The following is a 24,384-nucleotide window of genomic DNA, read 5'->3' on the forward strand; positions in this document are numbered from 1 at the left end:
TCTGGGCCCCTCAGTTTAAGAAGGACATTGAGACACTTGAACATGTCCAGAGAAGGGCAACAAGGCTGGGGAGAGGCCTTGAGCACAGCCCTGTGAGGAGAGGCTGAGGGAGCTGGGGTTGCTTAGCCTGGAGGAGAGGAGGCTCAGGGGTGACCTCATTGCCCTCTACAACTACCTGAAAGGTGGTTGTAGACAGGAAGGGTTTGGTCTTTTCTCCCAGGCAATCAGCACCAGAACAAGAGGACACAGTCTCAAGCTGCGCCAGGGGAGGTTTAGACTCAAAGTGAGGAGAAAGTTCTTCACTGAGAGAGTCGTTCGTCATTGGGATGTGTTGCCCAGGGAGGTGGTGGAGTCACCATCCCTGGATGTGTTCAAGAGGAGATTGGACGTGGCACTTGGTGCCATGGTCTAGTCGTGAGGTCTATCGAGACAGGTTGGACTTGATGATCCTTGGAGTCTCTTCCAACCTTAGTTATACTGTGATATTGTGAGACTGTGTCTTCTTGTTCTGGTGCTGGTTGCCTGGGAGAAGAGACCAACCCCCACCTGGTCTTTTCCAACCTGGTTAATTCTAATCTACAACCTCCCTTCAGGTAGTTGTAGAGAGCAACAAGGTCTCCTGAGCCTCCTCTTCTCCAGGCTAAGCAACCCCAGCTCCCTCAGCCTCTCCTCACAGGGCTGTGCTCCAAACCCCTCACCAGCTTTGTTGCCCTTCTCTGGACACCTTCCAGCAAGTCAAGATCTTTCCTAAACTCAGGGGCCCAGAACTGGACACAGGACCCAAGGTGTGGCCTAACCAGTGCTGAGTCCAGGGGCAGAATATTCATTCATTTCCTTCAAGCAGTCATGTTCTTGGCAGGAATTTATTCTTAAGCACTTCTCAACTCCCTTATTGCTCTACAATACATTTCAGCAGTGGCCTGCTCAAAGTATGTTGTTAGTGTTTAATAACTTCCCATCACTTATAGAGGAAACACTTGGGTTTTTAAACTGTTCTTCAGAAAGCTGAACTACACAAGAATGTAGTAGAAAAAGTTCTGGCAGTATCACATAGAGGAACGAAGATAAAAGGCAACCTCAGTCATGTGGATGCTGGTGACAGCTGATGGGGGGAGCTGACACTTTAACTCAGGTAATGAAGGAGACAGCAATGCAATCATTTTCCAGTCAGGTGCTGACTTAATTTTGGTCATTAGTAAAGTGCTAGCTGTGTTTAAACTTAGGGTGTGTATGTACAGGGGAAAACCAAACCAGAACACCCAACCTGCACCAGGTTTGGCAGAAGCTGCAGCTACTTTCTGTTCTTTCCTTCCAAGCTAAGTAAGAATACAGGGATCTTCTCTACTCCTGTCTATGCAAGGCAGCTTCTCCAGCAGCCTGATCACAAGCCCAGGATAGCTGGTGAGGTAGGCAACAGGAGATGCCTCTGAGCATTAACCTCAGGTGACTCCAAAATTAACAGAAGTGCTTCCCTTTGGTCACTCCTAGGCCTCTTCTTAGCTCTCATGTGGCCCTACTGCTGCTGGCAGGACACAAGTACCTAAGAGTTTACACTCTGGGGCCTGTCAATGAAACAGTACTGTGGCTTGGAACCTTTGTTGTAGGAGTACAGTCCTTCTGCAGCTTCTCCTCTTGCAGAGGAGATGCAGCAGAGCCTCACCTTGAATTCATGGCTTAATTCCACCTTAGTTACTTAAGGAAGTGCACTTGGGGTAAGAAGGGATTGGCTTCTTACCTAGAGCTAAAAAGTCTGTCCACACTTTTGTTCTATGGCCCCTTTGAGTATGGAAAGGCCACAGTAAGGTCTCCCTAAGCTCCTGCAGTTGTTCAGTAGGGCTTTCTACTTTCAAAAACATCTGTGATAGCTGGCTCAGCACCTCTGGAGCAGCACTTCACAGCACTACCAGGTAATTTCTTCTGTTTACCTCCATGACAGCAGACTTATGCTCCAGCAACCAGTGGGGGAAAAGAGGCTCCCCAAGGCTTAGCTTGAGATGCAATTGAAAGCCATAATCCTGAGCCAAGGCCCTTGGGTGACAGAGTTGCTGAAGGTTGATGCTCTGCTTTTTCCTCCCCCTGCACATCAGGCTGAAGGGCAGAGGTAGGCCTGTTCATGGAATGAGCAGAGCCATGCTTTGTGCAGCAGGCCAGCTAACCTTACACCATTTGCAGCATGAGGCACAGAAGCACAGTGACACTTCCATAGCTACAGGCTTTCTGGTTTGCTCTGAGGGCTTATCGAAGGGGCCACAGCAGACACCACCTAACTTCAGATCATCCTCCTTCCAAATGAGCTAGGTGTTATTTATTAATGAAAGCTGCCTCTACCCCCTCCAAACAGGACCTTTGTTCTGTCCTGGATCAAGAACAGAAGGTTTGAGGCCTAGGGGTTGTACCTTTCCATCCAGTTACATGGGTTGCTCACATGAAGTCCTGCAGATGCACCTGCCTTCCATCTTTACATAGGACCACTACATGGAAAGAAGTTGCAGAAGATAGTTGCAGCTTCCCCTGCTAGCAACACCACAGCAAGGAACTTAGCTAGCACAGTTGGCCTCCCCTGTATCAACTGGGCCATCAAATAACAAATGGAGTAAAAATTATGTCTGCTCAGCATCAGTGCCTGCTCAGATCACTGTTTCTCCCCTCCCTCAAATGGCCTGCTACTAAGGCCTTATTCAGATGAACACTGAAAAAAGGCCACTCTAATACTTGGTCAGGTCAGACTAGGACAAGAGGGAGAGGGGGAAAAAGAAAAGAGTTGGTTCCCATCTTGGTCACATCCTTATGCAAGGATGTCATAATAAATGGATGGCTTTTTGGTCTGATTACGAAACTGCTCTAGCTTCAGGCCAACCCTCAGGAGAACAGCTTCATCCCACCATTTTGCCATGACCTGGGGAAAGAGGAGAGAAAGAAAAGAGGGGTGGGGGGAAATAAAGAGAAAAGTAGTATCACCACATCTGGACACTCTTGAAAGCCCTGCAAAACAGCTCTTCCCCCTCTCACCCCAACAGCACCAAAAGGAGACACACTCTTCCCTTTCACCCTATTAAGTATGGCACCAGGGCAGATGTGTAACAACTTAAACATGAGACTCATCTCAAGAAGAGCAAGAAAGGACCTAAAGAAACTACAGAACTGAGAAATAAGAGTAGTGACCAATAGTGTGTCCTGATGCAAGTAGACAGGGAGACAGAGAAATCTATCTCCCAGATACCTGCAGAGTTGCTCTGCCATGCAGGAATGAGTCAAGTCTCTTCACTTGCCAAGTAAAACTTTTATCACCAGTCCCTGTCAAATGTGCTGTGTGGAACAGCAGGCTCTGGCTGTAGTGGTTCAGGGGAAAGCCAAGCTGGAGATTTTGTGACCCAGCATGCACAAAGAGTCAGTGCTCACCTGGAAGTTGATAGGGAGCCCAGCAGCAGAATATCCAACGGGCACCACAAGGCCTGGAATCCCAGTGAAGTTACCAAGCTGCATGAACCTGGGGGGAAAGCTCTCATCAGTGTTCCTGACTTGGGACAGCAACAAAGTCATCCTTCTGTTTGGGAAGGGCAGCTAGGACAGAGCTCTCTTGATCTACAGCCTGAGTTCCTTCACATAATACAGCTAGTCTGCAGCTGATCCCAGTTATTGGCTCCCTTAGTGCAAGTATCACTCTGCTTACCTCATGGACCGGACTGTGAAGGACAAATCACTGCTCCCAGTCACGAGGTCAGATTCATAGATTCTTGGGGCAGTGGAAGGAACAGCTGTGGAGGAATCACAGAACAACTGTGAGAGTGAAAAGGACCACAGAGGGTCACCTTGTGTAACCCTCTGCCTCAAGGACAGCCAGCTAGATCAGGCTGCCTTAGACCATGACAGAGTGGCAATAGAATAGAATTAACCAGGTTGGTAGAGACCTTTGAGATCACTGAGTCCAAGCTATCACCCAGCACCATCTAATCAACTAAACCATGGCACCAAGCACCCCATCCAGTCTCTTCCTAAACACCCCCAGTGATGGTGACTCCACCACCTCCCCAAGCAGCACATTCCAATGGGCAATCACTCCTTCTGTAAAGAATTTCTTCCTAACATCCAGCCTAAACCTCCCCTGGCACAGCTTGAGACTGTGTCCTCTTGTTCTGGTGCTGGTTGCCTGGGAGAAGAGACCGACCTTCACCTGGCTACAACCTCCCTTCAGGTAGTTGTAGAGAGCAATAAGGTCTCCCCTGAGCCTCCTCTTCTCCAGGCTAAGCAAGCCCAGCTCCCTCAGCCTCTCCTCACAGGGCTGTGCTCCAGACCCCTCCCCAGCCTCCTTGCCCTTCTGCCCAGGTGGCCAAGGCCAACGGCATCCTGGCATGTATCAGGAACAGTGTGGCCAGAAGGAGCAGGGAAATCATTCCACTCCTTTACACTGCACTGGTTAGGCCACACCTTGAGTCCTGTGTCCAGTTCTGGGCCCCTTAGTTTAGGAAAGATGTTGAGTTGCTGGAAGGTGTCCAGAGAAGGGCAACAAAGCTGGGGAGGGGTTTGGAGCACAGCTCTGTGAGGAGAGGCTGAGGGAGCTGGGGGTGTTTAGCCTGGAGAAGAGGAGGCTCAGGGGAGACCTTCTTGCTCTCTACAATTACCTGAAGGGAGGTTGTAGCCAGGAGGGGGTTGGTCTCTTCTCCCAGGCAACCAGCACCAGAACAAGAGGACACAGTCTCAAGCTGTGCCAGGGGAGGTTCAGACTGGATGCTAGGAAGAAATTCTACACAGAGAGAGTGATTGCCCATTGGAATGTGCTGCCCAGGGAGGGGGTGGAGTCACCATCACTGGAAGTGTTTAGGAAGAGACTGGATGGGGTGCTTGGTGCCATGGTTGAGTTGATTAGATGGTGTTGGGTGATAGGTTGGACTCAGTGATCTCAAAGATCTTTTCCAACCTGGTTAATTCTGTATTCTGGTGATTTGGACAAACTCATGCCCCTGGAATACAATCAAGGCACTAGGATTTAGGAATTAAGTGGTCAGTTTCTATTTAGAGCATGAACATCTTCCTGCATAAGTAGATGCCTAGTCCCTCCTGTGTAAACATGCTGGCTCTGCATCTGCTGTTTCAAGTGCCAAGAAGAGTTTCTCACTGCCATGGGGACAGGTCTAGATACACACAGCAGCTTTTCTAACCAGGCCACATCTTCACCTAAAGGCTTGAGGCACAGCAAAAAAAAAGGTCACACACTTCAAATAGGGCAGGGGAAGCACATGGCCTGGCTGTGGTTAAGATGCAGCAGGCAGCTGATGGGCCTCAGCTCCTTGGGCAGGGCTGCCAGTACCTGGTGTAAGGATACAGTGCACAGCGGCGAAGATCTCTCGCAGAAACGCCATGCTCCGAGTTCTCTGTCGGTTTGCCTGCAAGCAGAGAGAGTGTCTGACCAGGGCCTCTTCAGTCATGAGGCTCCTGACAGACTCTTCCAATCAGAGCTCATGCCCTCGTGGTGGGTTGACATTCCCCCTCCCCCAACATTAACTGCCACAGCTGTTGCAAAAGACGACCCCACTCTTGCAGGTTGGAAGGTGGTTTGGCTTGGAGAAGAGGAGGCTGCCCCTGTGCTCAGCTCTGGTTAGGCCACACCTTGAGTCCTATGTCCAGTTCTGGGCCCCTCAGTTTAGGAAGGACATTGAGACACTTGAATGTGTCCAGAGAAGGGCAATGAGGCTGGGGAGAGGTCCTGAGCACAGCCCTGTGAGGAGAGGCTGAGGGAGCTGGGGTTGCTTAGCCTGGAGAAGAGGCGGCTCAGGGGAGACCTCATTAGAATAGAATAAACCAGGTTGGAAGGGACCTTCAAGATCATCACATCCAACCTATCAACTAATCCAACACCACCTAATCAACTAAACCATGCAACCAAGCACCCTCTCAAGTCTCCTCATGAACACCTCCAATGATGGTGACTCCACCACCTCCCTGGCCAGCCCATTCCAATGCACAATCACTCTCTCTGTGTAGAGCTTCCTCCCAACCTCCAGCCTAAACCTCTCTTGGCGCAGCCTGAGACTATGTCCTATTGCTCTCTACAACTACCTGAGGCTGTAGCCACGTGGGGGTTGGTCTCTTCTCCCAGGCAACCAGCACCAGAACACAAAGACACAGTATCAAGCTGTGCCAGGGGAGGTTTAGGCTGGAGGTGAGGAGAAAGTTCTTCCCAGAGAGAGTTGTTAGCCATTGGAATGTGCTGCCCAGGGAGGTGGTGGAGTCACCATCCATGGAGGTGTTCAAGAGGGGACTGGATGTGGCACTTGCTGCCATGGTTTAGTTAGTCATGAGGTGTTGGGTGACAGGTTGGCCTTGATGATCTCTGAGGTCTTTTCCAGCCTTCTTGATTGTATGACACCACTGCCAGTGGCATGTCCTCTGTGGTGCCCCCCATTCAGCCACAGCAGAGGGCAGTAGTCCCCAGGAGTATGGGGAGGTTAAGAGAATCCTCTACCCCACCTTTACAATTTCACTAGGTGTCTCCCCTCAGCCTTCTCCACTGCCTGCTTTTACCTTAATGTAATCCAGAGCTGTGAACTGGGAAGCCAAGGCCATGGTCGCCCGAGTCTCCAAGTTCTGAAACAAAACAACACAACCCATCAGTCATGGCTCTGCTCAGCAGACACTTCATGTGAAGACCCAGGACTTGCCTTCCAGGTCTGCTGTCCTGAATCAGTAGTCACTGAACAGGTTGTCTGTCACAGAAAAAGCAGGAGAGCCTCAGGTTTCTCACTCCCATGACACTTCAGAGAACCATAGAGCAGTAAGGGTTGGAAGGGACCTCTGGGGGTCAGCAAGGGCAACACTCCTGCCAAAGCAAGGTGCCCTAGGGCAGGTCACCCAGGAACACAGCCAGATGGGTCTTGAAAGTCACTAGAGAAGGAGACTCCACCACCTCTGGGCAGCCAGGTCCAGTGCTCCAGTTCATTCACAGCAATGTTCTTCCCCATGTTGGAGTGGAACTTCCTGTGTTCCAGTTTGTCTGCACCACTGCAAAGACACTGCCCCCTCCTTGACACCCACCCTTCAGGTATTTGTCAATGTACTGAGAAAGCTAGGAAGAGATCTTCTTTTCTCCAGACCCAGGTCTCTCAGCCTGTCCTCAGAAGACAGATGCTCCAGTACCTTAATCATCCTTGTAGCCCTCCACTGGACTCTCTCTAGTATATCCCTGTCACTCTTGAACTGGGGAGCCCAGAGCTGGACACAATACTCTGGATGTGGTCTCACCAGGGCAGAGTAGAGGGGGAGGAGAACCTCCCTTGACCTGCTGGCCACACTTTTCCTAATGCACTCCAGGCACATTCTTCATCAGCCAGGACAACAACTGCAAGCTGCAGACACTTACCATTTCATGGAAGTGTTTGTTGAAGTCAGGCTGCAGGAAGTCCCTCATCTCACTGAGAATGCAGGTTGCATGTGCTACTCGCACTTCCTCCATCTCTGGAAGAGACACTTCAACCACACAGGCTCCCAAGCTCTGCAGGTGCCACACAGCTGCATAAACAACAAGCAAAGCATGGACCTATGAGGAGATGCTGAGAGCCCTGGGGCTCTTCAGTCTGGAGAAGACTGAGAGGGGATTTAATAATTGTTTATCAACAGCTGAGGGCTGGGTGTCAGGAGGGAGGGGATAGGCTCTGCTCCCTGTGATAGGACCAGGGGCAACAGATGCAAACTCCAGCACAGGAGGTTCCACCTCAACATGAGGAGGAGCTTCTTCCCTGTGAGGGTCACAGAGTACTGGAACAGGCTTCCCAGAGAGGTTGTAGAGTCTCCTTCTCTGGACACTTCCAAGACCCATCTGGATGCATTCCTGTGCAACCTGTGCTAGGTCCTGCTCTGGCAGGGGGGTTGGACTCGATCTTTGAAGGTCCCTTCCAACCCCTAACATCCTGTGATAGCATCCCTGAGTTCACCAAACTTCACAGAAGGGCTACAAATCCCCACTCCCTCAAAAAGTTGGAGAGCCCACAGGCCATTACAAGGCAAGCACCTCCAGTGCATCACATAGCACGCAAGCTGCTGCAGATGCTTCTCCTAGGTAAAAGCCTTCAACCTAACTGGATCCCAACAGTCCAACAGGGCAGGAGTAGAGGCTTGCAGACAGGTTTCTAACTCACCTGCTACATTTCAGGCAAGTTCATCTCCTACCTTTAGCTCCAGTTAACCTAGAGTAAAAATGGACTGACTTCTCTGAGCACTTAACATGACCAGTGTTCTCCCAGCACAAAGTGATTCCTTAGCAGCACCAGATTCTCATTCTTCTGAACTGCAATGGTACAGGACCCCAGGGGATGCTCAAGAGACCAGGTTGATCACTGAATCACCAAGGTTGGAAGAGACCTCAAAGATCATCGAGTCCAACCTGTCACCACAGACCTCGTGACTAAACCATGGCACCAAGTGCCACGTCCAATCCCCTCTTGAACACCTCCAGGGATGGTGACTCCACCACCTCCCTGGGCAGCACATTCCAATGGCTAACAGCTCTCTCTGGGAAGAACTTTCTCCTCACCTCCAGCCTAAACTTCCCCTGGCACAGCTTGAAACTGTGTCCTCTTGTTCTGGTGCTGGTTGCCTGGGAGAAGAGACGAACCCCTCCTGGCTACAACCTCCCTTCAGGTAGTTGTAGACAGCAATAAGGTCTCCCCTGAGCCTCCTCTTCTCCAGGCTAAGCAACCCCAGCTCCCTCAGCCTCTCCTCATAGGGCTTGTGCTTGAGGCCTCTCCCCAGCCTCCTTCATAGTATAGCTTCACTATCCTGATGCACTTTAGCAAGGTTGGACACCAAGACTCTGGGACAAGTGAATCTTTTTCAGTTTAAAAAGAACCCCCTTCTTCGTTTGACCCCCAACCTCTTCATGAACACACAAGCTTGCCTACTTCCCAGCTTTATGCTGCATCTCTCCCAGCAAAACCTCTACACATGTAGAAGCATGTCTGTGGAAATAAAGAGGCTGAAGAAAACACAGGCAAAGAAAGCCTGAATGCTGTGAACTCTCACAGCTCCAGTGCCTAAGAGGCCAACTACTATTCCAGGCATTGTAGTCTTCCTCTCCAACCCCTGAGTACTTGCCAGGGTCAATTTTGCTTGGTCTAAAACCTGACAAAGGCCCCCTGAAGGCATCATTAAGCTGATTTCAAGGAAATCCCAGAGGGCTGTATAAATCAAAGACCTGGCCCTGTCCTTCCTGCTGAACATTATGCTGTCCCTCCCTTAAGTCTTTCACCATTAAAGCTTGAAGAGAAAGTATGACTGAGCACAGATCTGTCTTTATCCAGACAAAGGCTTATTACAATGGAAGAATGGAGCCCAGTGTGCACTAAAAGCCTGGAACTGCTGAGCTTTTTAACCCTCAGCAGTCCAGAGGGCTTCCCTAACATAAAGCTACTGCCCTTTGTCCAGCTGGACCTCTTCCACAGAATGTTAGGGATCTCTGGAGATCAAGTTCAAGCCCACTACCAAAGCAGGATCCCCTAGGGCAGGTCACCCAGGGATGCATCCCGATGGGGCTTAAGCTGCCAGAGAAGGAGACTCCACAACCCCTCTGGGCAGCCTGTTCCAGTGCTCTGCCACCCTTGCAGTAAAGAAGTTTTTCCTGATGTTGAGGTGGAACTTCCTGTGTTGCTCTTCAAGGGCTTCAGGCAGCTCTTTCACATAACAGGAGCACCAAGTGCTGGCAGGACATGAGGCAGAATAAGAGAGGTCTCCTCTTTACCTTTTTCACAGATGGACACAACTTCAGCATCACATGCCTAGAGAATGAGAGGAAAGAACCAAGTGGGCTTCTGAGCACACTCACCAGCACTTCAGTCCTTATCAAGCCTTCCTTGTTCCTCTCCCTAATCTTACAGAGACAGCCCTTCAGGATTGTCTCAGGCCACTGGCTGCAAGAGAACAGCTTGCAGGTATAGCCCTAACTTAGAGGAAAGGAAGGATCTTCTCCAGAGGAGAAGATATTCCTCCTCTGCACAGAGGCAGAGCCAGGAAGGGTTTGTTTTCCTCCAAGGAAGAAGGGGGGCTGCATTACAATTGCCAAGCATAGGAGCTTTCAAGCCCAATTACTACACTGGGATGATGAAACCCCACTCAGCAGCTCCAGCACTGTCACCAAAGGGATACTTTCCTCGTTTGATTTTAAGCTAACTGCCTTTTGTAATCAGTTCAGAAGCTCTGCTGCTGATAGAAACAGCAATACAAGGAAGCACAGTGTTATCAGCTGTACAGTCCTCACCTTCCCTCATGCCCCCAACAAACTTCTAATCATAAGGCTGCCTTAGGGAAAAATAAAGTGAAATACAAAATCTACCTCTGTCAGTGTTTTCACCCAGGCTATATTCTCTTCCAGTTGGAATAGAATCAACCAGGTTGGAAGAGACCTTTGAGATCATTGTGTCCAACCTATCATCCAACACTATCTAATCAACTAAACCATGGCACCAAGCACCCCATCCAGTCTCCTCCTAAACACCTCTAATGATGGTGACTCCACCGCCTCCCTGGGCAGCACATCCCAATGGCCAATCACTCTTTCCATGAAAAACTTCCTAACCTCCAGCCTAAACCTCCCATGGCACAGCTTGAGACTGTGTCCTCTTGTTCTGGTGCTGGTAGCCTGGGAGAAGAGACCAACCCCCACCTGGCTACAACCTCCCTCCAGGTAGTTGTAGACAGCAATAAAGTCTCCCCTGAGCCTCCTCTTCTCCAGGCTAAGCAACCCCAGCTCCCTCAGCCTCTCCTCACAGGGCTGTGCTCCAAACCCCTCCCCAGCTTTGTTGCCCTTCTCTGGACACCTTCCAGCATCTAAACATCTTTCCTAAACTGAGGGGCCCAGAACTGGACACAGGACTCAAGGTGTGGCCTAACCAGTGCTGAGTCCAGGGGCACAATGACCTCCCTGCTCCTGCTGGCCACACTGTTCCTGATGCAGGCAAGGAGATGGGCTGAGAGAGCTAAAGAGAAGAATCCCTAATGATGACAGGCAAGAGAAGAATGAATGCACTTTTAATATCTCCTTTTGCAAAGCAGCAGAAAGAAAGAGATAGAAGAGGCACCTTAAAATATGTCCAGTCCACTCCCAGTTTTAAGCCTTTCAGGTCAGGAGCACACATATCAGACAGGGTTGCTTTGGGCTGTTTCAGTCCTGCAGGGAACAAACAAGAGAGCACACTTGCCTAGGATGCCTTGAGGAAAGCACAGCACCTGGCCTCCAGGAGGAAGAGGGCTCACCTACCGTATGGGTAGAGCGGATCAGGCTCAGCAAGGAGGCTGTAAACAATGGCTGCATCAGTCACTGAAGTACAGATAGGGCCTGCAAAACACACAGGAGTTAGAAAAATGGGACAAAGGGGTAAAGAGCACCTTCCCCCCAAGGTGCTCTGTATGGAGAGTGCCTCCCTTGTGAGAGCACCACACAGCAAGGTCCCAGAAGTGCAGCACAAGTCCTCTTACCTACACTGACTGTGGAGTAGGACAGCGGCAAGCAACCGTGGGCACTGATGCGCCCAAAGGTACCTGGAGAGGAGGAGAAGGACATTTAGCTAAGGCCCCATCAGCTGCTGCTAGGGTCTGATCTAGAATGGCACTGGGGCAGCCAGTCAGCAAGCAAAATACCCCTGCCAGTCACTTTCACAGCTGCCACTTCAGAGCCCAGTCACTCACCTTTCAGTACCTGTTCTGCTGACCACAATCTGTACTAGTGAGAGAGAGGCCATCAACAGCCAAACTGTTCTCCCACCCTCCAAGAAACTGGTTGAGGGGAAATAAGGGCAAGGATGTTTTGAAATAGATGACTTTACACATGCAGAAGCAGCAGTATGGAGTACAGAGGAGCAGGAGCAGGACTATCAACAGCAGGAGATAGCACCCCCTGGGAGATTTTGCCCCCTTCACCAGTGAGCCTTCAAGCCTAACATCAGCTGTCTTCTGCAAGTACTCACACCACCCTCCTGGCCAGTTACAGAATCACAGAAGGGTGGGGGCTGGAAGGGACCTCTGGAGATCATCTACTCCAACCTCCCTGCTAAAGCTTATTCACCTAGATCAGGTTGCACAGGAATGTGTCTAAGCTGATCACATGTGAAGAATGGAAAGAGACTTTGGGCCGAGTATCTGGTTTCAGATGAAGCAGCCAAGCTACTCTGAATTGCTAATCCATTCCCCAAAGCTGGCATCTCTTCAGAAGAGAATTAACCAGGTTGGAAAAGACCTTTGAGATCATCAAGCCCAACCTATCACCCAACACCATCTAATCAACTAAACCATGGCACCAAGCACCCCATCCAGTCTCTTCCTAAACACCTGCAGGGATGGTGACTCCACCACCTCCCTGGGCAGCACATTCCAATGGCTAACAACTCTCTCTGGGGAGAACTTGCTCCTCACCTCAAGCCTAAACTTCCCCTGGTGCAGCTTGAGACTGTGTCCTCTTGTTCTGGTGCTGGTTGCCTGGGAGAAGAGACCAACCCCCACCTGGCTACAACCTCCCTTCAGGTAGTTGTAGACAGCAAGAAGGTCTCCCCTGAGCCTCCTCTTCTCCAGGCTAAGCAACCCCAGCTCCCTCAGCCTCTCCTCACAGGGCTGTGCTCCAAACACCTCCCCAGCTTTGTTGCCCTTCTCTGGACACCTTCCAGCATCTCAACATCTTTCCTAAACTGAGGGGCCCAGAACTGGACACAGGACTCAAGGTGTGGCCTAACCAGTGCTGATAATCCTGCCTCACCACCTTCCATGCTGTGGCCACTGACCTGTGCATTCCCTGTGTCTTAGGCACATTCTCCTTGATTACATTAGTCCTGTAAAAACTGCATTGCTGCTGCTTGTAATGCTGAGGTAAGAGGGAACAGCTACATCCTGGTTTCATGTGAGCTTCTTACCAGGTTTCACTTGGACACAAATCTCAGCAGCCTCAGCCTCTCCATGTAATTGGGGTGATGGCAGACCACCATGGGTGGAGGTGCCTTTCACCAGCTCCCTACAGATACCCAACCACGTTGTGAACACCTCCAGGCAAAGGAAGCAGATTGAAGAGGGACAGGCCAGTGGGTAGAAATCAAAGCAGCCTTCATGTTTGGTTTAGCATTTGACTCAATTAATTCAGGTTCTGTTGAAACTCTCTCCAGTAGCCAGCACTGAGAATACTTCCACCTGCCAGTCCAACCCCCATGACTACATTGCAGAGCTTCCCTGGTCAAGTTTGGCTCGACAGGAAGTTAATGGATTGTGCCTGGCTTGACTGTGGCATTCTGTCTGATTCAGTAAATGACAAACACACCACACCACCACCACTCCCACCCCATCATGACTAAAAAGCTCTACCTTTCAGCCCCACCACACCACAGAATGCAGCAGGAATCCTCACAGAGCCACCTCCATCTGTGCCAATAGCCACCGGGCAGAGACCTACAAAAGAAACCACATGTTGGCCTGTGGTCAGAGAGACCTTGTGCTGTCCTGTCCATCCTACCAGCAGCTGTAGCCAAGACAGCACATGTTGCACACTGCTCAGCTAGGAGCTCCCCCAAGCTTCTAAGGTCCCTCATAAAACTAAATGCCTGAGGTACTGTGGTTTAGGACCTTCCTCCCACCACCCCTGAACTCTGTTTAGGACCACCTACCTGCTGCTACAGCTGCTGCTGACCCACTGGAGCTCCCACCTGTGAAGCAGTTAGGCTTGTAGGGATTCCTAGGGATCTTGTGGTACCTGAAGCAGACAAATAGCAGTGAATGTTTTCCTAGGAAGGACTGCATGCACTACAGGGCAGGCAAAGATCCAGGGGCACAGCTCAGGGATTCCAGTCTCTAAGAGATACCCCAGGGAGTGCTATGTCCAACAAAACAAGATGCAAAGACTATCCAAAGACTGGGACTCATAGCAAGAGAAATGGTGCCACTCCAGCTCTTCTGTCTGTAACAGCACTGTGCCATTACTGCACAAGCCAGTGCAGCAGGCAGTTCCAAAAGGTGAAGCAGTTGGTGGCCAGCAGTTCTTAAAGACAAGCAAGTCAGCATCCTCAGCTCTGCTCTTTATCCCAGAGCAGCAGCTCTACAAGTCTCCAGTCTGACCACAGTGCCCAGACACCAGAGACCTGCCAGGTGGCTGGGCATCCAGCTGACCTCACACAGTGAGGAAATGCCCTGGCACATTGCTGCAGCTGAGGGGGAGTTCCAGCCCCATCCAGCTGCATGTGCGTGGAAGCTGGGGCTGAGTTACTACAGAAGTTTATCTCCAACAAACTTCTTTGCTGCCATAGAGGTCTGGCTCAGACTGCTTCTCTGCTCCTCCTTCTTTGTATTCAAGCAGCTGTGAGAGTCTGCTACTGGCACATGTTGCAGTTCAGACACTGCTTGGGTGTCAGCATCTGCCCCAAAGCACCTGAGCCATCACACAAGCAGCACATGGCCCACCCTGCTGTGGGACCCCCTCTGCCAACCAGCCCTAGGTGGGGAATGAAGGGGAATTCAGGAATAAAAGGCAGTATCACTAACTGTTGGTGTGCACCCACCACAAAGACGACATTGCCCACACAGGACACTGCTGGAGCTGGGAGTGGTGACAATTTTCTCCTCTTACTCTTATCTCACTTCTCTGGCACATACTAGGTAATCACCTGGCCTAGAGGAAGAGAGGGGAAAGGGACTTTTTTTACCTGTTAGGGTTGCATCCAGTTGTTCCAGTCCCTAGTTCATGCATGTTTGAGACCCCAATAATGACAGCCCCTGCCTCTCTCAGCTTCTTGGCCACAGTAGCATCTTCTGTTTCAGGCTCTGTCCCAAGATAGACTGTGCCCACACGGTGATGGTAAGGTACCTTAGCAAGAAGACACTGTGTTACTCATCCTAGAACCCTGGCAAGGCAGGCAGGCACATGTGTGTGCTTCACATGCACACTTAACTTCAAAACAGACCCCAAAGAGGTAAGGGCCAGGATGCTTCACTCTTCAACTTGTCCAAGTGCCGGGTGCTGCACTGTGGCCACAGCAACCCCATGCAGTGCCACGGGCTGGGGTCAGAGTGGCTGGAGAGCAGCCAGGCAGAAAGGGACCTGGGGGTACTGGTTGATAGTAGGCTGAACACGAGCCAGCAGTGTGCCCAGGTGGCCAAGAAGGCAAATGGCATCCTGGCCTGCATCAGGAATAGTGTGGCCAGCAGGAGCAGGGAAGTCATTGTGCCCTGTACTCAGCACTGGTTAGGCCACACCTTGAGTCCTGTGTCCAGTTCTGGGCCCCTCAGTTTAAGAAGGACATTGAGACTCTTGAATGTGTCCAGAGAAGGGTAACGAGGCTGGGGAGAGGCCTTGAGCACAGCCCTGTGAGGAGAGGCTGAGGGAGCTGGGGTTGCTTAGCCTGGAGAAGAGGAGGCTCAGGGGAGACCTTCTTGCTGTCTACAACTACCTGAAGGGAGGTTGTAGCCAGCTGGGGGTTGGTCTCTTCTCCCAGGCAACCAGCACCAGAACAAGAGGACACAGTCTCAAGCTGTGCCAGGGGAAGTTTAGGCTGAAGGAGAGGAGAAAGTTCTTCCCTGAAAGAGTTTTTAGCCATTGGAATGTGCTGCCCAGGGAGGTGGTGGAGTCACCACCCCTGGATGTGTCAAAAGGGGATTGGATGTGGCACTTGGTGCCATGGTTTAGTAGTTTGGGTGCTGGGTGACAGGTTGGACTTGATGATCTTTTCTAAGGTGTTTTCCAACCTTATTGATTCTCTGACTCTGTTAGGAGGGATGCTTAACCCTCCAAAATTTGGTCCTTCTCCCATGCAGAGAAGCCCTTTTAATACCATGACACAGAAGAAGAGCAGTACTATGTAGATGGTTAAAAGGTCTGCCACTCTGCAGCAATGTAACTGCTATGCCCAAAGGCTGCAGAACAGTCACCTTGGCCACACAAGAGCCCCATTTTCCACTCTTCTGGGGGCAGAGCTGCAGTGGTTCAGACCCACAGTGCTTTGAAGCAAGCCACCAAGATCAGGCAGAGACAAATGCCAAAATGCCAGATGGACTCCTTGTCAGGGTACGCTAAGTACTCTGGAAGAACCTGTACACAAACAGGACTCCCACCTGCAGGTAAATCTCTGCAGAGCCTACAACTGGAGCATTTAATGGTAGCTGTTAGGCCACAGGCAAAACCCCTTGAGAGCAGAGATTTCCTAAGTAAGCTGCATATTTCTGACCCATGTCCTTTAGGGTGACAGAGATGCTTTGCCAGTGGGACAGAGTCAGTGCCTGAGAAATACACCCACCACTAGGGATCCTTCTACACAGTCTAATCTCATCATACCAGGGACTGTTTCCAACCCTCCCTATCTGCTCCCCATGGATTAAAGAGATCAGCACAAGGTAAGGAATATGTCTGCTGTACCCAAGATCTGTCTTCACCTGGCAAAACCTGTTCATCCTACTCATTACAAACCCTCACTGCAAACACATTCTCAGGCTTCTGCTGAGGAGCTGGCCTTAAAACCCTGTTGCAGTGAGTTGTCCAGCTTGACCACCCCTGCAGCATCAACTGCTGCCTAAGCAAGGAAACTCACCACTTTGAACTCCTCTTTCAGACACACTGGGATACCATCCAGATAAGACAGGGTACACTTATTCCTGTAACGAGCAGTGGAGGCCTCAGCCATCTGCACAGAAGGGGGAAAAAATGTGTTCTATTATATGGATATATATTTAGTTGAGCTGAAGGTCATTACCAGTACCAGAACAGACACCAAAAATGGCTCTCAGCCTGCTACTCAGCCACACTATAAAAAAGTTTCCTTCTTTCTCCCAACATATGCTGATTGGAAACTGCTACTTGGATGCAGCTATGCTAATGGATGCCACATAAGCACAGAAGTCCTGTTTCAAACACAGCCATCTAGCAGGAAACAGATTGCTTTAATGCCACCTCTCTTTGCAGGAAGGAAAGCAAACTTGTTTGCAGCTCCCTACAGGAGGAGGAAGGAAAAAGGTACATATTTTGCTGTGCAACACCCCAGCCAAAGAGCTTCTACCCCTTCTAATGGATGCTGCTGCTCTTTCCTACCACAGGCAGACTTACCAGCATTATCTGCTCCTGGTCCCATTGCACTATTGCTCTGAGTGGGGGGGTGGATTTGTCACAGTCCTCCAGTGTGGCAATGATGTTCTTTGCTACCTGAGCTGGGGTCAGCTTCCCACTCCTACAGGACAGGACAGAAGTCAAGACCTTGCAACAAGACCCCCACACCACAGCCATGCATAGGTTTTGTCTCTCAGGGAACAAGAAGTTGTCCACAGAGATTGGCCATTGGAATGTGCTGCCCAGGGAGGTGGTGGAGTCACCATCACTGGAGGTGTTTAGGAAGAGACTGGATGAGGCACTTGGTGCCATGGTTTAGTTGATTAGATGGTGTTGGGTGATAGGTTGGACTTGATCTCAAAGGTCTTTTCCAACCTGGTTAATTCTATTCTAAGATGGCAGCTGCCATGACTGCAAGCAACAACTAGTTAAGAATCTGTATGTGGTCGTAATTACAACACAGTTGACACCACCAAGAGATGAGACTCTCTTCCTCAAGGGGAGAATTTGCCTACACAGCACCCCCACAACCCTCAAGAGTAGGGGGAGGAGCCAGGAGAGCTACCCAGGTATTTTTGAACCACTAGATAAACAGGGAAGGACAGCTGACAGCTTTACAGAGTCCTCAAGCTCCTGAAAGCCTGATGCTATCAAACTCCTAGTATCATGAGCTAAGACCAAGAGGCCAGCCCTTTCACAGAGGCCTCCCATTACAGAGAGGGGGTCCCCAGCAGCGCTGTCACAGCCCACCCTTATCAAACAGGCACTCTCTCACTGCTGGCAAAAGGCAGCATCTATCTCTGGCTGATGTGAAAGCCTCCCAGTTAGGATGCACCTCTAACACCACACTGAATTGTCAGCCTTTTGCTCCAGGGCCACAGCCTGCTGGCAGAGGTGGCCCGTGAGGAATGAGTGCCAGGAGTGCAAGAGGATTGATCTGAGCACTCCACACACAGCCCATGTCCCAGAGGCAACTAGCAGTTACTGAGCAGCCAACAGCTTGCAGAACCTCAAAGTATGGGATGTGCTTCTAGCTCTTTCAGAGTTGGCCACAGTTACTAGGGGAAAGCAGGCAAACTGCTCACAGGAGCACAAGCAGCTGGGAAACCAAGGGATTCTTCAGAGACCCACAGTGTGTGCAACTTGTATAACTGAGATGAACCTTCCTCTCCTTCTCACATGTTGGGGCAAACAAGATATGCAGGAGTCTTTCACAGAGATGACTGACAATAATCCAAGGAAAACAGCATTTAATTATCCTTGTAGGGCTTGTAAAAGTTGTGCCACCTCTCCTAGGGTTTTTTCGTTTGTTATTCTATTAGAGGAAAAGGGTTGCAGAGGGTAATGCTAAACAGTGATACCTCAAGGACAGTCCTAACTCCTATGAGGAGAGACCAAGGGACCTGGGGATGTTTAGCTGGGAGAAGAGGAAGCTCAGGGGAGACCTTCTTGCTCTCTACAGCTACCTGCAAGGAGGTTGTAGCCAGGTGGGGGTTGGTCTCTTCTCCCAGGCAACCAGCACCACAACAAGAGGACACAGTCTCAAGCTGTGCCAGGGGAGGTTTAGGCTGGAGGTGAGGAGAAAGTTCTTCACACAGAGTTGTTGGCCATTGGAATGTGCTGCCCAGGGAGGTGGTGGAGTCACCGTCCCTGGAGGTGTTCAAAAAGGGATTGGACGTGGCACTTGAAGCCATGGTTTAGTTAGTCATGAGGGTGTTGAGTGACAGGTTGGACTTGCTGATCTCCAAGGTCATTTCCCACCTTATTGATTCTATGATTCTAACAGAGAGATGCCTGAGAGCTTGTAGAACAGTAGCAGCCCCACTGCAGGAGAACATGCAAGAGAGGTTGTTTTCAGACCATAATTTCACCTACCGGTAGCAGTCCAAGTAGTCTTTGATCCCTTTGAAGCTAAACCCATTTTCAGTAGAATCAGACCTGCAAAGAAAGAATTAAAGGGGCAACTTTGAACCATCAAATCCACCTCTGTTCAGACCTGTAGACTTCAGCATCGCAGTCCAGTGGAGGCTAAGGCATCCAAGCAAGTACTCGGAGTAATCCCACTGCACACCGTTTGGACTGCCAGGGGCAGGGGGCTTCAGAACTGGAGGCAGTACTCCAGGTGGGGTCTCACCAGAGCAGAGTAGAGGGGAAGAATCACCTCCCTCACCTCCCTGCTGGCTGCGCTTCTCTTCATGCAGCCCAAGATGTGATTGGTTTCTGGGCTGCAAGTGCACACTGCTGGCTCATGTTGAGCTTCTCATCCGCCAGCACCCCCAAGGCCTTTTCTTCAGGGCTGCTTGTAGATTGTGATGGTGGATTTCTGGTGGATTGTTCTGTTTCCTTTACAAACCTGTGATCCTTCTCTTCCCCAAGCAACCCCTGTGTTCTCTTTGAGAGTCCTTGCAGGCAACAAGCAGCACAGCTGCAAACTCACTGAAAGGCTTGTACCCACCAACGAGCCAACCACTAAATGTGCCTGCTCTTGTAGTGCAGGGCCCTGACAAGGGCACAATTTGCTCCCTCCCCAGTAAGCAGGCTCCCTGAAGCTTCTAGCAACTTCACAGTGCTTGCAGCTACTGGTGATTTGTGAAGTTACAAAAGGAAAGAAGACTGACAGTACTATTTGTTTTGTAAAGCAGCTGAGTGTGGAGAAAGATTTGATGCCAGATTACTGCCAACAGCTTCCCACTCACACAGCAGTGCCAACAAGCGTGCTCTTCCGCTCTCACACATCACACACTGACCTTGCATCCAGCAGCTGCTCTATAACATTTGAAGTGTTTTTAGCCTCAGACTTGTCTTCTCCACCCTCTGCAGCAACCTCTGGGATAAATGTGGGATCTTCATGAATGTCAAGTGAACGCAAAAGCAAGAAGCTGTTCAGCCTGAAAGAGAGAGAGAGAGTCACTGCCAGAGTCTGCAAGCTCTACCATGACTAATTTTTCAGACTCTTCAGAGGGAGCTTTACCCAAGAACATTTTGTCTAGGCAGTTTCACAGCAGGGAGTTGCAACATTTACAAGATCATCTCTCCCACCTCCCCTAAGGGCAGCAGCAAATCTATTCTGCTTGCTTAACAAAAGCCTCCTACTCCTTGATTTAAGGCCAGCCGCCCTCCATCAACCAAACTGGAAGTGAAATGGTCAAAGTTGGATGATGCACTTTTGTTAGATCACCTACAAGGCCAGTAAATACAGGAATGGAGAGGAAAAGAAAAGGACAAAGTGGTCTCTTCTCCCAGGCAACCAGCACCAGAACAAGAAGACACAGCCTCAAGCTATGCCAGGGGAGGTTTAGGCTGGAGGTTAGGAGGAAGTTCTACACAGAGAGAGTGATTGCCCATTGGATGTGCTGCCTGGGGAGGTGGTGGAGTCCCCATCACTGGAGGTGTTCAGGAGGAGACTGGATGGGGTGCTTGGTGCCATGGTTTAGTTGGTTAGGTGGTGTTGGATGATAGGTTGGACGTGATGATCTTGAAGGTCTCTTCCAACCTGGTTTATTCTGTTCTATTCTCTTGAGTAGTGCAACATACACTTGAAAACACAGTTTCTAAACAAGTGCAAGAGAAGGAGAAAAGGCTGGCTGAAAACAGTGCATATCCTTCAAAAGAACATACCATAACCTCTGAACTTCACATTTAGCCATTACTACTATTCTTTCACCACTGTGGGGGTGATTTACCACTGTGGGAGATTTGTGCATCCACAATCTTTGAAAGAAAGATTGCTCTTTAGCAGAGGAACAGAAAGACAAAGAGGGAAACTGGGGATTTTGGTTTCCAGGCACCTGTCTGAGGGTGCAAAAAAGGTTAATTTCTTCTCACAGTGAGTCATTCAGGCCAAAGTAGCTAATAAAAAATAAATAGAACAAAACCAGGTTGGAAGAGACCTTCAAGATCATCATGTCCAACCTATCATCCAACACCACCTAATCAACTAAACCATGGAACCAAGCATCCTGTCAAGCCTCGCCCTGTACACCCCCAGTGACGGCAACCCCACCACCTCCTCAGGCAGCCCATTCCAGTGGGCAATCACTCTCTCTGTGTAAAACTTCCTCCTAACCTCCAGCCTAAACCTCCCCTGACGCAGCTTGAGACTGTGTCCTCTTGTTCTGGTACTGGTTGCCTGGGAGAAGAGACCAACCTCTGCCTCACTACAACCTCCCTTCAGGTAGTTGTAGAGAGCAGTAAGGTCACCCCTGAGTCTCCTCTTCTCCAAGCTAAGCAACCCCAGCTCCCTCAGTCTCTCCTCATAGGGCTTATGCTCCAAGCCCCTCACCAACCTTGTTGCCCTTCTCTGGACATGCTCCAGCAAGTCAACATCCTTCCTGAACTGAGGGACCCAGAACTGGACACAGTACTCGAGGTGTGGCCTAACCAGTGCAGTGTACAGGGGCACAATGACCTCCCTGCTCCTGCTGGCCACACTGTTCCTGATGCAGGCCAGGATAAAAAAGAATATAGTAAAAAAACAAAAATCTATGACATAATCTTGCTCACTCTCCAATCAAATTCTGCAGTGCCCCTCTTTAAAATGGTCATTTCAGATAACCTGTGGAGTGGTCTGCAATCCAAGCACCTTAAAAAAAAAACCAACAAAACCAAACAGATAACCTTGGAGGGGAGAAAACGCCCTGCTCTTACCTCATTAAGAATGGCAGTAAGCAGATCTGGCCAAAAGCCTAGAAGAAAGCAAGCAGAAACATTGGTTTGCAGTAACTTTGACCTGACCACCCTCCTTGCTAGACAAGGAATGCTGAACATGCTCAAAACTGCTTCAGTTTCAGAGCACTCTAGAGAGCATGCAATGCTATGTAGTAAAAAAAAGAAACAACCATAAAAAGGCACAAATGTTTGCATTTCAGGCCACAAAATTCCCTTGAAATACTTTCCTCCCACCTCTCATATTAATATCAAGAGTGTATTCTTCTGGCTCTCCTGCCTTTGTCCTTCCCTGACTCAGTCCAGAAAGCCTGCAGCTGGTGGCTGCAACACTAAGAGGCATCTATATAGCTCCCATCCCTTACTTCCCTCATGTTCAGCAGAACATGCAAGCATTGGATAAGGTAGAAACTTACTATCATCTTATTCACCCTGCTGTTAGTCTTTCCTGTTGCTCAGATTCTGTACTAAATCAAGTCAACTTGGAAGAGCATGAGAAACTGAGAGATTCCATGGCAGCAGACAGCTGAAAACACTCTGAACAACTTGGTTCCCAGTGCAGCAACGCCGCTGGTCCCAGTTCATAGCAATGCCAGCCTAGTTCTATCCTGTCTTAACACCTCAACAATGGATTGCAAAAGCATGTTATGTCTGAAGTAAGGCTCACACCTCTAGATCCAAGAAGTGATATGTTGCTTCACACATTATGTAAGAATTACCATAGAATCAACAAGGTTGGAAAAGACCTCAAAGATGTATCAAGTCCAACCTGTCACCCAACACCTCAGGACTGCTAAACCATGGCCCCAAGTGCCACGTCCAATCCCCTCTTGAACACCTCCAGGGATGGTGACTCCACCACCTCCCTGGGCAGCACATTCCAATGGCAAACAACTCTCTCTGTGAAGAACTTTCTCCTCACCTCCAGCCTACATTAATTAATCTCTTTTTGAAAAGGCATCACTCCTAAGCTACATCTAATCTAAACCAATACAATCCCACAGGAGATGGAGAATCTGGAGAATCTCATGTCCCTCTCCAAGGTGGATGTCAGAAAAGGAAACAAGTCCACAGCCACACACCAGAAGCCACCACAAAATAAAGGATAAAGGGGTATTCAGCTTGTTATATCCTGGAAGAAAGCCATTTGCAAGGTGTTCTCTCAAACTAACAAAGCCCATTGCTAGCCTTCACTCCAGGCCCAAACAGCTGCTAAGCTAACAAAGCTCCTGAAAGGAGATCACAGCAAGGTCCTGGTAACTAGTGACAGGATGAGAGGAAATGGCCTCAAGTTATTCCAGGGGAGGCTTTGATTAGGTATTAGGAAAAAATCCTTTGCTGAAAGAGTGGTCAGGCATTGGCACAGGCTGCCCAGGAGTGGAGCCACCACCCTGGAGATGTTAAACCCATGTAGACACGTCACTTTGGGACATGGTTTTGTGGTCATGGTGGTGTTGGGCTGATAGCTGGACTTGATGATCTTTTCCAATCTTAATGATTCTCAAATTGTAACATAACCCACTGTTGAAATGACACTTCTATGTCTAACCTGGACTCTGCCAAGCAGCAACAACAAAATCCACCTGCTTTGGGGCAGACAATGCCACAAGGTCTTCACTGCCAAGCAGGTGTAGGCTTTTCTGCCCCACAGCAGTCGGGTCTCCTCCACAGCTGCCTCAGCACTAATCAACCTGCAGGCTCACAGCCCAGCAGAGGGGGAAAGCCGGAGGCGGGGGAATAGCTGCCTTCAAAGCCCAAGCCCACCCGAGAGGAGCACTGGAGGGCCAGCTGCCTTCAAAGCTCACCCCAGAAGAGTGCTATAGAGACAGCTGCCCTCAAAGCCAAAGCCGACCCGAGGAGAGCACTGTAGGGACAGCTGCCCTCAAGGCCAAATCCTACCCTGAGGAGAGAGCACTGCGGGGGAGAGTTGTCTTCAATACCTTTCTGAAAAAAACCCAGGGAGCCAAATCCCTTCACGTCTGGGGAAAGCTGTCCTGTGCCGCATTCGAGTTTGATGCGGGCTCCTGACTGGATGCACCGAAAACACTCTGACACCCTCAGCCCAGAAGCCAGCTGCCTCCCCCCACAGCATTCCCACCCGGGAGCCAGGGAGATCCTGAAACCGCGCAATTTCCCTGGAAACGCGAATGCTACCTTCACGCCGAGACCTCTCTCCCTCCGGATTTCCCCTCAGTCGTGGCCTCGTCCAGGTTTCCCCAAACAACCTAAGGTTTTACTGTCCTGTTTACCCCGGGCGGCGAGCTCGCCCCGGCCCCTACTCACCGTGTTGGCCACATGGACGAAGAGCCGCAGCCCGGAGCCGCACAGCCGTGGCGCCCACTGCGGAAAGGAGGCGAGAGGTGAGCGCTGGGCCCCGCTCCCCGGCACCGCTCCCTGCCTACCCGCTCGCCCGCCCTCTCCCGGAGCTCACGGGTTCCTTGGGTGGGCTGTAGCCCCTCTTCTCAGCCCGGCCCGGCTCCCGGCGATGCAGCGTGGCCCCCGCACCGCCCGTGTGCCGTCGTACGCAGCACAGGTAAAAGGCGGCAGCGGCCGGCAGCAGCCAGAGCAGGAGCAGCAGGAGCGGCGCCATGACCGAGCCTCCCGCGGCGCCCGGCTGGGGCTAAGTGCTGCAGCTCCCGGGGCGGTGCTGCCGGTCTCGCCCCGCCCGCCTG

At 50.5% G+C, this 24,384-nt stretch overlaps 1 protein-coding gene across 1 annotated transcript; it reads right to left on the minus strand.

Annotated features, from left to right (window-relative positions):
- Positions 1 to 1,997: 1,997 nt before the first annotated feature.
- LOC104298673 (uncharacterized) lies at positions 1,998 to 24,302 on the minus strand. The gene is made up of 20 exons (XM_054163975.1): positions 24,144 to 24,302; positions 23,996 to 24,052; positions 21,695 to 21,732; positions 19,795 to 19,935; positions 18,923 to 18,985; positions 17,048 to 17,168; positions 16,536 to 16,628; positions 14,658 to 14,818; positions 13,626 to 13,711; positions 13,327 to 13,410; positions 11,461 to 11,523; positions 11,243 to 11,320; positions 11,064 to 11,152; positions 9,728 to 9,764; positions 7,355 to 7,503; positions 6,520 to 6,582; positions 5,306 to 5,381; positions 3,671 to 3,755; positions 3,400 to 3,487; positions 1,998 to 2,896 (listed from the first exon to the last, which is right to left on the minus strand). The coding sequence occupies exons 1-20, from the start codon at positions 24,300 to 24,302 to the stop codon at positions 2,786 to 2,788; spliced, it is 1,842 nt and encodes a 613-aa protein (XP_054019950.1). The 3' UTR covers positions 1,998 to 2,785.
- Between the last annotated feature and the right edge of the window lie 82 nt (positions 24,303 to 24,384).

Source organism: Dryobates pubescens, chromosome 8, assembly GCF_014839835.1.
Source record: "Dryobates pubescens isolate bDryPub1 chromosome 8, bDryPub1.pri, whole genome shotgun sequence".
In the NCBI taxonomy this organism is placed as follows: domain Eukaryota; kingdom Metazoa; phylum Chordata; class Aves; order Piciformes; family Picidae; genus Dryobates; species Dryobates pubescens.